Source organism: Alternaria arborescens, assembly GCF_004154835.1.
Source record: "Alternaria arborescens strain FERA 675 chromosome Unknown contig_105, whole genome shotgun sequence".
Taxonomy (NCBI): domain Eukaryota; kingdom Fungi; phylum Ascomycota; class Dothideomycetes; order Pleosporales; family Pleosporaceae; genus Alternaria; species Alternaria arborescens.
Genome location: NW_021167960.1, coordinates 12,760 through 24,155, shown reverse-complemented (window position 1 = coordinate 24,155; position 11,396 = coordinate 12,760). Strand labels below are relative to the sequence as shown.

Here is an 11,396-nt window from a genome sequence, read left to right as displayed (position 1 = left end):
TGGCGCCTTGTAGAGCCTCCTCATGAGGATCCATATTGAGTACGGCGTTGTTGAGTTATCGCGTGTTGAGCGGAGGGCGCGCCTTCGCGCACGGTGGCCGCAAACTAGGGGTGGCCGCAAACTAGGGCGCCTAGCTTACTTGAATCAATTATGACTCCATCAACTCTCTCTCAACGCGCCTATCGTGAGGCTGATATACATCTCGCAATATCAGCTCTTAATACAAATCAAATTCAGACTGAGCGAAATGCTCCAAGCACGTTTAATATCTCTCGAGCAACGCTCCATCGCCGACGCGCTGGGAAGCCTACACGACGCGATTGCCAGCCCAACTCAAAGAAGCTCGCTCTGCTTGAAGAGGAGGTGATAATCAGCCATATACTCGATCTAGATCAACGTGGATTTGCGCCTACGTACGCTGCTGTACGTGATATGGCCGATAAACTACTGGCTGCGCGCGGCGCTGGTCAGGTCGGCGTCCACTGGCCGCGCAACTTTGTTAAGCGTACAGACAGTCTTACAACGCGTTTCAATCGAGCGTACGATAGACAGAGAGCCCTATGTGAGGATTCAGTCCTAGTCAGCTCCTGGTTCAAGCTTGTAGAGGAGACAAAGGCTAAGTACGGCATCTGCGATGAGGACGTCTACAACTTTGACGAAGCTGGCTTCAGGATGGGCAAGATCACGACTCAGCTCGTCGTGACAGGGTCAGAGAGGAGAGGCAGGCCAAAGGCTATCCAGCCTGGTAATCGCGAGTGGGTAACGTTGATCGCTGCGATCAACGCAGCTGGCTGGTCAATCCCACCGTTCCTTATCTTTGCTGGCCAGTATCACCTGTCTGCCTGGTACGAGGAAGATATCCCACGCGACTGGGCGATCGCAGTCAGCGACAACGGCTGGACGACCAACAAGCTAGGAGTTGAGTGGCTGAAGCACTTCAACGCCTACACGAAGGCTCGTGTTGTAGGTGCGCGTCGCCTGCTTATCCTTGACGGCCATGAGAGCCACCAATCCCTTGAGTTTCAAGAGCTCTGCAAGGAGAACAACATCTACACACTCTGTATGCCACCTCACTCATCTCACCTGCTCCAGCCTCTTGACGTTGGCTGCTTCTCGCCATTGAAGCGCGCGTACAGTCGTGAGGTGGAGAGCCTGATCCGCCACCACATCAACCACATTACAAAGCTCGAGTTTCTGCCAGCGTTTAAGGCAGCGTTTAATCGAACGTTCACGTCAGCCAATATCTGCTCAGCTTTCCGCGGCGCAGGCCTTGTTCCTCTCCAGCCAGACACTGTCCTCTCGAAGCTAGACGTGCAGCTCCGTACGCCTACTCCAGCTGCTCTACCAGAGGCTCCCTGGGAGGCTCGTACGCCGAGCAACGTACGTGAGCTTGAGGCTCAATCAACGTTAATACGTGAGCGCGTACGCCGGCATAAGAGCTCATCACCAGCTTCGATCATTGAAGCGATTAACCAGCTCAAAAAGGGCGCTGAGGTGATGATGCTCTCAGCTGAGCTAATGCGCGATCGGATCACCAGCCTTGAGAGAGCCAACGAAGCAGCGAGCAAGCGTAGGCAGCGCAAAAAGAAGCGGATACAGAAGCGTGGGACCTTAACAAAGGGAGAAGGAGAGGATATACTAGCTCAAAAGGAGGCTGACCTACAGATTGAGCGTGAACAGCGTCAAGGTGGAGAGCGATCAGGCCTTAGCCGCCAGGCTCTTGCGCGCTGCACAAGGTGCAGAGAGACTGGGCATAACTCACGTACGTGTAAAAAGGATAGTTAGGTACTTCTTAATCTACTCTATTAATTTCTATATATTATACTATTGCGTTGTTAAGTTGTAGAGCTTTAAAGGTGCGCAAAGTTGGTGGGGTGGCTCACTCGCTTGTATGGCTCACTCGCTTGTGAAACATGTTACAACTACGGTGTATTGATGAACTAACTAATATCCCCCACTATGTAACGAGAACCACCCCGTAACGAGATGACTTTACTAATTAATTAGGTTGAGTTAGCAAATGGTAATTGTTGTAAGTTGACTAATTAATTAAATTTAGATCGCGGGAATTCTCCCTCCCAGTATTTTTTCGGGGATCAGAGGGGGGGTGATCATCATGGTGATGGCGCGCCTGCCACACCACTTCCAACAAAGAACATGAAACCCTGCACCGTTGCGGCTCGAGGCCGTCCTCTGAACAGCACATATCACAGTTTTTGTGCACTCAAGTATGACATTGTAACTGAATCTTAGACTCGCTGCTACCACACACTACACAAAGCCGCGAGCTCACTCGCTACTGTTGCGTTGTAAGGCTCACCTAGCATATTCCGAGCCAGTCGCTCCTTTGATCGCAAACCTCAGACTTTCCTCTCCAGCTGCGGGCTTGCCGCCGAGGTCAAAAGCAATCTCATCGTGTGCTATAGGCCCCGCGGGCAGCCACTGCGCTTCTCTCACGGTCGGCTGCGCCTCGTGCATTCCGCAGTATTGCAGTGATGGTGCCTGGCCGGGGCGTCCCGTACCCAGCGCCAGACGTCGCCCCAACTGTAGAAGATGGTCTGCATCGGGATCAACTGCCCAGGACTCGTTGCGTGGCTCGAGGACGATCTCCACAGGCCCTTCGAGCCACAGCAGCCGGGTGCGGTGGCTGCTGGGCGCGTCTGCGTACTCGCTGGTGCGCCTGAGCAGCAAGCTGAGAAGCATGAGGCTTTCGTTGTATTCGTCGTCCTCGGGCGGCACCAGCGAAGAATATTTGTCTTCGGCGCCTAAAGAAAGCGTCAAAGCCTTTTGGAGCAATGGCCGTGGTGGTGGCCATACTCCACCCGGCCCCCGTAGTGAGATGGCAAGGACAACTTCCGACGACGGAATTCCTGCAGCGAAGGCGTCTTTGGGTAACTCGAGCCCGTTTCCCAGTACATAGATCTGGAGGCCCTGGAGAGCAGCCGAGCGGACTACCGGATCAGACAGGATTCCAGATAGCGGAGCTTCCACCATGATGACCCGTAGTTAGGCGTGTGTAGAGTGGTTGGGAGTGTATCTGACCGGCTACAGTGCTGCTGTACTGTGCGCACTGGTGCTGGCTTGGGCAGAATACTTCTGCTCGCAAAGCGATGCAGCGAGCGTGACGGGTCAAGTCTAGGTTGCAGCTGCATACAGCACCTTCTTTAGCATGGCAAGTAGCGGAAGAACAGCTTCGTTTTCTTCTCGACGGTCGCTTGCACGTAGTTCTCTTCTTTGAGGGCCGATTGTGGAAGCGTATCAAGCACGTGGCGCAAGGCGAGGACTTTAAACCCCACAAGAGACTCAGACGCAGGATGTGGAGCCAGATACGTACGCAGCCTGCAGCGCACGATTTGAGAGAGAGCCGACGTTCTAAATGCGTAGATGAGAAGAGGCACGATCCTGCGCCCGGCACAGTCAGACAGCGGGCCGCTGGTCAGGTGACGGCGAGATGCCACTGTGCCATCGATACGTCGATGTTCAGGCTCGCGCCCAAGCATAGCACCACGCGGGAGCGAGAAACACGCTAGTGGGCTGCACTCGCATGGCGCATCCCATCCCAAATTAGCATACTTGGATCCCGCCCGGCTCTGGCATGTCAATCTACAGCCAGGCACGGAAGCCCGTTCGGTCAGAGAAGCCCAACAGGAGTGTCAGCACGAAGGCCACATGGAGACTCTATTTGTAGGCCCCGCTGTTGTCGGCGGGTAGTTTCGCTCAGCTGAGATGCCAGTCTTTCTCGCAGTGAGTCAGCGCCATGCAGTAAGCGGCGAGGGGACAGTGGGTCAGAGCGATACAAAGCACAGGGTATCCGGCGAGACAGCGGAGCGGAAGCAGGCAAACATAGATATAGCAGATGGCGATATTTTTGTTTGATAAAACGCAATTCAACTGCCGCTACGGTGTGCAGAAACTGTTGCTACGCTGCAGATTACACGCTTTGCACAGTCAAGCTCACTAACATTACTAGACGATCCACAGCCCAGCCATGATCTGCGCCTGCGAGCAGCCTGGTCTGCGTCCCTGCCGCTATCCGGTTCGTTTTTTTGTACCGAGGTCTACCTTTGTAACTGTCTGGATCATGGTAAAGAAGAAGAAGCCGTCGACTCGGCGTCCATTTGTGGGACGCTCGTTTTTGACCTGGATGCTTAATCGCGTCACTCTCCTGAGGGGTGTAGGGAGGAAACGGGAAGGCGGTAGACAGCGCAACCGACATGGAGACGCGGTATCGAACAGCATGACGCCTAGCATTCTCGCTTTATGTGCGGACAGTGTGGGGTTGCATATTCTCTGCGGTCTGAAACCTAGTCACCAGCATACTACTCATAGTGCCATGGTATATATTGATGTTCGTATAAGGTTGCACGGTCTCCTTGTTCTAACGTCATGATCCACTCGTGTGCGCGATGATGGGAACAGTGAGCTCTCCTTGTAGTGGCAGATCCCTGGAACTGAACCCAACGTGCACACCAATCTCGCCCATGGGTAGAGTCCATGCTTGCGCAGTCGTTTCCCAGTAACTCAAGTCACGTCGAGTCAGGGGGAACCGCACAGTTCCAGATGCACCAGCATCGAGGGCAATCTTCTCGAAGCCACGCAGACTGCGCACAGGCGCGTTCGCTTCCTGGGGATACGAGAGGTACAGCTGGGGCACTGTAGCGCCAGCAACCGGGCCGGTGTTTGTGACGGTCGCGCTGATAGTAGCCAGAGTGGCCCACAGCTCTGGATTACCACCTGGCTGGACTGGAGTGGCCGGATCAGGCATTCGCGAAACGTTGATCGCGCCGACCTCGATCTGCAGGCAGGAGATGTTGAACGTAGTGTAGCTTAACCCAAAGCCGAACTCGAATGCTACGCTCGCATTGCATGCATCAAACTCTTTGTAGTCGATCAGGTTGCCCTCGATGAAATCCGCCTGCCATGCATCGGGATCAGTGGTGGTGGCTAGCTCGGTGCTGTTGATCAGGTTCTTGGCGTAGTCGGTCTCCTCACTGGCAATCGTGTAGGGCAGCCTGCCGGACGGATTCACGTCGCCCCACAGGATGTCCGCCATGGAGTTCCCGGACTCCTGGCCTGGCATATGCGCTACCAGTATGGCTGTTACGTTCGGGTTGTCACGCCACGGCATGGTGTTTGGTGCGGCGCCGTGGAGCACCACCACGGTGTTGTTACAGACGGCTATTGTGCGGTCGACGACAGCCGTAGAGTTCCACTCTGCAATCAATGTGGTGCGGTCGTCGCCCTCGCTGGCCCAGGACTTGAGGAAAACAATGCAGACCTCGGGTGGCGCAGGGCCCAGGCTAGCGAGACCTCCTCCAACAATGTATCCATTGTCAGTGATGTACTGCACAATAGCTCCTTGCGACTGGCCACGAGACTTTATAGCTTCTAGAGGTGAAACCACACACGAAAAGCGGCCAGTGCCAGAACCGCCCCCGACTGCCAGCGTGCCGATGTCGTAATCGCCATCCATCAGATTGAGTCCTATCGTCGCTAGCGAGTACTGTCCTCTTGTAAGATCAGCCGCGTCGTTGCCGAAAATACCGATGGTATTAGGAGTCTTCAGAGGCAGCGCTCCGTTGGTGTTCTTCAACAATACCGTTCCGGCGGCGCCAAGATCCCGTATCAGTTGCGCATGCTGCTGGGTGCGGACGTCTACGGTCGGGCCTAGCGTGAAGTTGTGTGAATATCCAGAAGCACCAAAGAACCCGAGTTGCGGGGTGTATCCGTCGATGGGAGGAAAGCCGGTGTCTTGGCCTAAATGGAAATACGGCATCATGACTCGAAGGACCATGTCGTCGACTCGTTCTTCCGAGAGCGATCCGTTGTGCACGGCAACAGTGATGTTGTCGCCCCAGAACGATTGGGTCAGATCTAGGAAACCGATACCGCCAGGCATGTTCATATCCAGCCCCGCTTCGATGGAAGCCATACCAGAGTGTGTTGCGAGCCAATCGCTCATCACATACCCTTGAAAGCCCAGTTCTTCTTTCAGCAGCCCGTTGAGAGTCTTGCTATTCTGGCACGCTGGAGGGCTCGTCAGCAGAGATCGTTGACAGTACTCGAACTGCGTACCGTAGCTACCGTTGATGCGCTGGTACGAGCACATCACAGCAGATGTGCCTGCCCGAACGGCGTTGGCGAAGGGCCAGAGATATGTTTCATGCATGGTTTTGTCGTCTACATTGGAACTGACAGCCTCGATCGTGACACCGTTGACGACCGAGGGATTTCTTTGGATCTCTTGCTCGTTTGCTGTGGACATCAGACACAAGTTTCGTAGCATCTGTCGAGCCTGTACTCACCGATATAGTGCTTCGTGCATGTCTGGACGCCGGCGCTCTGCATTCCATGGATGGTCTCCTCGACAAGAACGCCGGAGAGGTAGGCATCGGGACTGAACCCCTCCCAGTTGCGTCCACCGAATGGCGATCGACCAAGTGCACCGACGACGGGACCTAGAGCTACATGGGCGCCTTTGCCTCTGAACTCTGCGCCCATGTACTCCCCACGCTGACGAACCAACGTCCGATCCCACGAAGCTGCCGCTGAGACACCAGCCGAGAACACGGAGACGGAGACTGCCTGTCGAATGGCAAGAGGCCCGTCGTGTAGACAAAGACCGCTGAAATTGAGTCGCTCAATCGGCGCAATGTTGCCAACACATGGACCGGGAGTACCTGTGGACGTCTGTGAGCCATGAAACATCCTTGACCAAGCGCTGCGTACCTGTGACCATCTGAGCCTTTTCTTCGATTGTCAGCTCGGCGACAAATGCCTGGGCTTTCTCAAGAGCTGCATCCCATCCTCCTGCTCCGCAAGTCCGCGGCGAGGGATATACGGGTGGACTTGTCCCATACTGTGTGTGCTTGACATTGAACTGCGCTGCAGCCGCCGTAGCACATGCGACCAAAAACAGTGCTCGTATCATCTCAGTGTTTACTAGAGCGGCTGCCGTCAGATTATGGTCCTGACTTATGAACACGACAGCCCATCGACGGAGACTTTATACTACTGTCCTGCTTTGGCTGTGCATAGGTAGTGCTTGCGAGAGTCTGCTGAGCACGCACTAGGCATCCGCCGCGCTGACTGCCTCTGCCGAATAGACGCCATCTGTGGGCAAGTGCTGGCTGTGTCGATGTCAGAGCGTACCCGCCGGCTTGGAGCTAGGCAAGCAGGCATTCAAGTCACGTGAGAATCACTCGGGATGACGCGCAGTGAGCGACTCGGGATAGCCACAGACCGCCTGGAACCATCACGTAAGCCACTGGGGATGCACGGAAAACCACTCGGGATTGCGGTAGCGGACGTGAGGTAGACGGCGCAGTTGGGCGACGGCGGCAGGCATTGGTGCGGGTACGGTGGCGGTCATCGCGCCAGGGTTTCACGCTCCACCACGCTGCGCTATAGAAGTTTTGCTGAACAGGCGTCGAAGACGTACGAATCAGCTCCATCCATGTTCTATTTTCACTGGGGCGATCCGGTAGTGGTAGGCTATCTCTCAAGTTTCGCGTGTAATATCAGAGCGCTCGCACTGGTGACCCTAGCAGCCGCAGCGTAGGTGAAAGGATGACGATCGCATCTCACTACAACACCACTTCCGCTCCACCTACCTCGCGCAGACTCTGCATATCTACGAAAGGCTTAGAATGGCAGACTTCACGGACGCACCCGCCCCGCATGGTAGACTGCGAAAAGACGGCCACGAAGCGAACCCGCGCATGTCTCGTCGCGGCTCTGTCTGTGGACATCCCGGTGAGTTCATTGGATTGTGGAAGATTGAGAGCAAAAATCAACGGCACAGCGCAATCGGATTCGAATCGTTCCAGGAACACGGTCGAGCCGAGAATTGCGCAGTAGACATCGAGGCACGATGTCTAGACTGCGCAACAGAAAGGAAAGATATGGGCGACAAGGATCAAACAGTGCCACCACAAAGAACACTAGAGTCGCACCAGGCAGGCACGTACGCGGGCGAGACGGGCACAACCTCGCCAGGTGGACTTGACGACGTGCTGAAGAGGCACACATGTTCGCGCCATCAAGGCACAGTCACCAAGCCCTACCCACCCGTTTTCGAAGAGAAACACCAAGCTCATTGCCTTGAAGTAGAAGCAGAAACTGGAACATGTCCTGACAAGTGGCTGGCGATTCCAACGACACGACCTTGGAACACGACGCCTCACACAGCAGGTCACATGGGACTAGGAGGCTATCAGAGAAGCGTATCTGCCCTCTCCGGGAACGAAGCATGCCATCCGACTACCGATTCTCCAGCTCCGTTTGCGGGAGTGTCTGCGTTCATCGACCATCTGATCGCCGAGTATGCCTCACCTGTCAATAGCGGATGTGACCCAGATCCTGTAGATACGAAGTACGAGCAACCACGAGCCGCTCCCGCTGTTCCCACTGTTCCCACTGTTCCCAAGAGAGATTTGCTGGACTCTACGACGCTATGGAGCAGTATCTCGACAGGAGCTTTGACCAAGTCCGGGCCAGTTTCGAGGAACTTCCGAAGGCTCCGGTTGGACATCCAGAGTTCCCATCCATCCATTCATAGGACACAATCCGGTCAGGAGAGTCCAGACTGGGCTTGTCAGACATCCCGGGCCATTGAAGCTGGAAGGATCTCAATGGACAGTATATGCATGCGTACACAGGATTCGACACCGAGACACATACTGGAAGCTATGCGTAGCCCAACGGAAACATGTTTACCAGATCGCAGGAGAGTGCAGAGCTTCGGACCAGGACGGGAGGAGTCAAATTACTCAGCACCTTTTAGCAGGCATTCGGAAGGCGCCTTGCAGCTTGTACGAGGAGCAAACGCTGCTCGTCGTGTAAGAGAACCCGGGGGAATGGAAGGCAGGATCGGGAGAGAGCCGCTGAGGCATGACTGCGTGCAGGTGGCTTTGCCGATAGACTTGAACAAGAGCCTGCCTGCGTTGCCTTTGCAAATATGCCGGCAGCATGGCAAGGAACAAGCGGCACCTCGATAAAGTAACCTTATTATTTACTAGGCAAGCTTCCTCGAAGCGTAGAATGCGATGGCTGGTCATCAGCTTACATTCGTGCAAACCACACCATCCATTGGGATGGCATGCAGTGAACGACTCGGGATAGCTGCGGTCTGAAATAATCACATACGCCACTGGTGATGTAGCCTCACCTACGACCCGCTTCCCTTTGGCTATATAAAGCTTATGTGGCCCAGTAGCGTTCTTGGGCGCTGAGTTTTCGGCTTTCGCAGTTGTAGCTCCCTCTTTTCCCACTTCTTCACGATCTCATAAGCCGTGCCTCTGGTTAGAATACAGCTTGGCACTGTTGCAGATCAACAGACTTGCCACCCTTCTTACACTATGCTTCTTCTCGATACTCGCTGCGTTTTGTGATCGCTGCTACGTGACGTTGGTGTGTTTTTGAACCGAGATGTGATGGAGTGGTGGACTTGGCTTCCGTAGTTGCTGTCTTGATTCGCGCACTGCGTATCCAGTGCTGTGGGGTAAAAGCACAGACAAATTTCGGGCAAAGTGGTCTTGCCGCTGAGCTCCTGGACTGGCTTGGCTGTATCAGCTTTTACACTCGTGATGCAAGTAGCATGGGTTCGTAAGCAAGCTCCCGTTCGTTGCTGGAGCGCGGTTGATACTTGGCGCTCCTGACACCACGACAGATAAGCATTAGACTAAGTGAACAAAAGCACTATTTATTTATACTTTCTCTAGTTCCTCTCCTCGCCATTTCCTGTGCCACCCACCACCGAGCCAACCGTCGAAATGGCCCTTCGCTCAGCCGATCTTTTGGAATGTTTTTGTGGCCGCCGCTATACGTATGCGATCGATCTGGAAGAACATCGAAGAGCGCGAGGACACTTTTCTTCACATGTCTGCAGAGATGATTGCAAACATCCTCCAGCGGTTCCGCACGACGGTGCCATTCGCAAATGCGACTGTTGCGGTAAAACCTGCGAGCGCCTGGACATCCTTGAAGACCACCGTGTTGCTACGGGACACCTTTCCTGTTCGGAATCCGAAATCCCTTTCCAAGGCCAGAGTGCGCATCGTAATCCTTTGCAGCAAACACCCCACGGCAGTGCAAGAGAGGCTAGGAACGCTACCGCCGCGAATGCGGAAGACCAGGCATGTACAAGATGTCGGCGAACCTTTCCATCCTCCCAATCTCTCCAACAACATCGTGAGTCGATAAAGCACAAGCCACTCAGTGCTCTAGGTTGTCCTGTAGGAGAGGGATGCACAGCCAAGTTCAGTGCACCGTCGGCTCTGCTGCACCATCTGGAAAGTGGAAGTTGTAGCTCAGCTATGGACCGAGACGACATCTACGACATCATCCAGCTGTGCGACAGGGATTTCACTATCCACAGCCTCCCCACGCTCACACCTTCGAGCCCTGCCCACCTCTCACCGCCTCGTCCATCTCCTTCTCCCGGAACGCCGACAGCGTCTCTCCCTAGCTCAGAGGACTGGTCGTTAGTCACCCCCACCAACTCTCAGGGCAGCGTGGAGAGTACTTTGGTAGATTGGTCGTCGCGGGAGGATAGCTATCTTTCGCTCCGAAGGAGAAGCCTGGTCGACGAAAATGAGCCCGAGCTCTGTTGTCCCCTTTGTCCAAAGAAGCGCAAACCCTTTGCTACAAGGCAGGATCTTCAACAGCATACGAGCTCTTCAGCACACTGCGACAAGGTCTACCACTGCCCGAGCAACCCCCTGCCACTGGACTCCAAAGGGCTCGGAACAAAGCGAGGAAAGCGAAAGCAGTTTGCAACTCTGAGTGCATTGGCTCAACATTTAGAGAGCGGGGCATGCCACGGTGGCAAACAAACGTTCTTGCTCTGCATGGAGTTTATTCAACAGCATCTGGGGCCATGCGGACTTGGAGGGATACGCCTTCTCTTGCCGGATTCCTAAGATTGAACAAAGTGCGGTTGTCGTTTCAGATTCGCAGCTGGTAGGATACTATTTATATACAAATGATCTATATCTTTCCCTGCTCCATCGGCGTTTCCTCACGTGTAGTATTATCCTGTTTGAAGCTGCAAGGGCGAGTAGTACTCACCGGCCACAGAATACGCTGCTGATAGGCACCGCCGCTCCGCTTCCGCTCATGTTCAGAGCGGCGCTGCTGTTGAAAACTTTGATCACACCCCGCGTGATGGCAACACAGCGGACTAGCGCAAGGGGGAAGAACTTACCGACACGCAAAGCATGCTCACTTCCTGTAAAGCCGAGCTGGTCAGTGATTCCGGTGGCTATGAAGGAGCTAGCCACTCCTGGTAGTATGTTCTCTGCTGAGATCACTCCTGCTATCAGTCAGAATTAGGTCAAGTCAGGCAGGCCATGAACGTCCCTGGCGAGTGTTGTAGCGGCCTCCTCAACTCTGCG

The 11,396-nt window shown here is 54.6% G+C and overlaps 4 protein-coding genes across 4 annotated transcripts; 2 read left to right on the top strand and 2 right to left on the bottom strand.

Moving 5' to 3' along the window:
- Positions 1 to 150: 150 nt before the first annotated feature.
- Positions 151 to 1,785, top strand: AA0111_g12776 (hypothetical protein; the record flags this gene model as incomplete). The annotated part of the gene is made up of 1 exon (XM_028646798.1): positions 151 to 1,785. One exon carries the CDS (start codon positions 151 to 153, stop codon positions 1,783 to 1,785), a length of 1,635 nt encoding a protein of 544 aa, XP_028499619.1.
- Positions 1,786 to 2,316: 531 nt separating this feature from the next.
- Positions 2,317 to 2,994, bottom strand: AA0111_g12775 (hypothetical protein; the record flags this gene model as incomplete). Its single annotated transcript, XM_028646797.1, has 1 exon — positions 2,317 to 2,994. The coding sequence occupies one exon, from the start codon at positions 2,992 to 2,994 to the stop codon at positions 2,317 to 2,319; it is 678 nt and encodes a 225-aa protein (XP_028499625.1).
- Positions 2,995 to 4,384: 1,390 nt separating this feature from the next.
- Positions 4,385 to 6,931, bottom strand: AA0111_g12774 (putative beta-glucosidase G; the record flags this gene model as incomplete). Its single annotated transcript, XM_028646796.1, has 3 exons — positions 4,385 to 6,255; positions 6,306 to 6,680; positions 6,730 to 6,931. The coding sequence occupies 3 exons, from the start codon at positions 6,929 to 6,931 to the stop codon at positions 4,385 to 4,387; spliced, it is 2,448 nt and encodes an 815-aa protein (XP_028499620.1).
- Positions 6,932 to 7,649: 718 nt separating this feature from the next.
- On the top strand, positions 7,650 to 8,999 carry AA0111_g12773 (hypothetical protein; the record flags this gene model as incomplete). Its single annotated transcript, XM_028646795.1, has 1 exon — positions 7,650 to 8,999. One exon carries the CDS (start codon positions 7,650 to 7,652, stop codon positions 8,997 to 8,999), a length of 1,350 nt encoding a protein of 449 aa, XP_028499622.1.
- Positions 9,000 to 11,396: the final 2,397 nt, after the last annotated feature.